This window comes from Asparagus officinalis, chromosome 8, assembly GCF_001876935.1.
Source record: "Asparagus officinalis chromosome 8, Aspof.V1, whole genome shotgun sequence".
Taxonomy (NCBI): Eukaryota; Viridiplantae; Streptophyta; class Magnoliopsida; order Asparagales; family Asparagaceae; genus Asparagus; species Asparagus officinalis.
In genome coordinates, this window is record NC_033801.1 from 94,191,420 (window position 1) to 94,193,884 (window position 2,465).

A 2,465-nucleotide genomic window follows, 5' to 3' on the forward strand; every position below is an offset into this window, starting at 1 on the left:
CCTGACAAAACCTAGGTTAATCTGATATCATGTTAAAGACCGTATCACTATACAAAAACTCTAAAATTATGGTGTTGATTGATGAATTTAATTAGCAGTCTCGCACCATGCTCAAAGTTGTGCTAGAATTCTTACTCAAATTTCAGCACGAAAAAGAAATGCTCAATGATAAACAAAATTCAGAAAAATACAAAATCGGCAGGTATCTTTGGATACATAGATTACCGTTGGAGGTTAAGTAGACTTGAAACATATATGTGATAACTCACCAAGTTACACATATAGCCTCCTTAAAACTAAAATGAAATATAGAAATTTTCATACAAATACTTCATTATATATTCCCACATAACAAAATAACCTTTAAATGATGATACTACTATCTAAAAAATAAACTTTGTAATTTACAATTTCTTAATTTTGTTTTTAAGTAGACCACTTGATCTTAAACTCTATTAGAACTGATCTAACTCCCAGTTAACATTAATCAAGTCCTCCTCCTCATCAAACAGCCAAGTCTCAAACAACTCCAGTTGCATCTTCCCCTGCTCTGTGCTCCCCTTGATCTCTTCCGACATCTCCGGCGTCGCAGAATCAAAAAAGGCCACCAAGTCCACCGGATTGCTGGTGGAGTGCTGAGTGGAGCAAGAGTTAGTACTGTTAGCCTCATTTTTGACTGCTGGTGAATTTCTCTTCCAGTTCTGTAGCAACCTGGAAATATTCACAGTGCTCGACGCATAAGTAGTCATCGATGACGTTGAGACTGAGTTTAACAAGGAATCGGTGGTTGGTTTGAGTTCAATCGTGGGTTCAGGCTTGTGTAAGGACAATGCTGCATGTAGAGCTTGCTTAGCCTTTTGAATGTCAGTTTGCAGTCTACTCTCCCATAGCCCTTTGGAGTTTTTCTGTTGGTGATTGCTTGAATTATTGTCATGTCTGGTACTCTCATGTTTCTTGAGCTTTTTCTTGAGATGGGTGTTCCAATAGTTCTTGATGTCATTGTCAGTTCTCTCTGGGAGGTATGAAGCAATAGCTGCCCATCTTCAAATATGTGAAATTAATTAGTGATTTTAGGAATAATTATAAGAGAGGATGCAAAGGGGAATTTAGTGGAGGAGAAGTGATTATTTTTAGTATTTGATTAATTACCTATTGCCAAGTAGAGCTTGGAGATGGATGATGAGCTTCTCCTCTTGCGCTGTGAAGTTGCCACGCTTGATCCCTGGCTTCAGGTAGTTTGTCCATCTCAGCCTGCAGCTCTTGCTGCATCTCATCAGTCCTGATCAAGACAAATTGAAGAAAAAAATGTTAGAATTTTTATTTTTTGACATTCAGGAAAAAAAAGATTTGGATCTAGCAGTAGAATAAATACTATCCTAAATTCAGTGATTCGATTGTAAAAAGCAGATCAATTCACCTAAGAACGGAACCTGGAGACCCTTGTTGCATCTTGAGCTCTAGGTCACTATGCATGATGTACTTACAAAGGGAAGCTTACAAATACCTAATTTAAAATTTAAACACAAAGGAATTAAAAATTGCAATGCTGAAAATAACTTTCTAGCAAGTGGGAAAAGACAACAAAATTACAAAAGAAGGTATAGCTTTCAGATCTAAACTATGAAGATCACTATTGTGGGATCCAAACCCTTAATTAGTGGTAAACTAGTTACTTGTCTTTGCGCAAATATAAACTTTGTGTTAAAGCTAGAGAAACACAACTATTCCGAGATAAAATTATAGCTTTTCTTAGAGACAGAAACAATATAGATAGATATTTCTTAGAGACAGAAACAATATAGATAGATAATTGATGCACTCACCAGTGTTGGTAGGAATAACCCTCCAATTGCCAGGACCATGTTCTCGGATGTAGGAAACCAAGATTATATCCTCTTCAGGAGTCCAAGGTCCTTTCTTCACTCCTACTTTATTACCACATGGAGGGCTCCCCATCTCACCCCTTCTCTTATTTATTGCTAATTGATCTTCTCCTCCTCGTCCTCCTTCTTGATCTAGAGAGACTATAGAAGTATGTTAAATGAATTTGAGGATTTTTCTTTTTTTCTCTAGTTCTTCTATATTAATCCCCCTCCCTCTAAGAGATGGCAAAGTCAAGGGTCCAAGGGCTCTTGGCTCCCATTCATATATACACAAAATAAGTGCTGACCCGATCCAGGGTTAGCAATGTCTTTGTCTCGGTTTATAACATTAATTGTGTTGCAAAGAGATGTTTACTTTGATTATTGAATATGTGCTAAAGTTATTATTCAGACGGTCACAAGATAGGCGAAGCTTAATACTGCTTGATCTTGAACAAGACGTGCGTGCTATGCTGACTTCTCTACAATCAACTAAAGTTTCTCACATCTACAAAGAAGGCAACATAGCTCCTAATCTCGTGATAAATTTTAGGGAAAAATGCTTCTAGCCCCAAAAACATAAGAAAACGTGCTCCCCCCCCC

The 2,465-nt window shown here is 37.3% G+C and overlaps 1 protein-coding gene across 2 annotated transcripts; it reads right to left on the bottom strand.

The window, feature by feature from the left end:
• On the bottom strand, window positions 206-2,101 carry LOC109822778 (myb-related protein 306-like). Of its 2 annotated transcripts, XM_020389020.1 has the most exons (4): window positions 1,824-1,907; window positions 1,418-1,504; window positions 1,150-1,279; window positions 207-1,041 (listed from the first exon to the last, which is right to left on the bottom strand). In XM_020389020.1, the coding sequence occupies exons 3-4, from the start codon at window positions 1,272-1,274 to the stop codon at window positions 456-458; spliced, it is 711 nt and encodes a 236-aa protein (XP_020244609.1). In that variant the 5' UTR covers window positions 1,275-1,279; window positions 1,418-1,504; window positions 1,824-1,907; the 3' UTR covers window positions 207-455. The 2 variants fall into 2 exon arrangements, with proteins under 2 accessions (XP_020244608.1, XP_020244609.1); XM_020389019.1 differs by lacking the exon at window positions 1,418-1,504 and having other exon boundaries at window positions 206-1,041; window positions 1,824-2,101.

Bases quoted from the DNA above. Each gene is read 5' to 3' on its own strand.
- LOC109822778 (XM_020389019.1), bottom strand. From the start codon at position 1,956: ATGGGGAGCCCTCCATGTGGTAATAAAGTAGGAGTGAAGAAAGGACCT. The intron at 1,280-1,823 runs GTGAGTGCATCA...TGTCTTGATCAG, and splicing joins GGTTATTCCTACCAACACTG to GACTGATGAGATGCAGCAAG. The intron at 1,042-1,149 runs GTAATTAATCAA...ACATATTTGAAG, and splicing joins CAAGCTCTACTTGGCAATAG to ATGGGCAGCTATTGCTTCAT.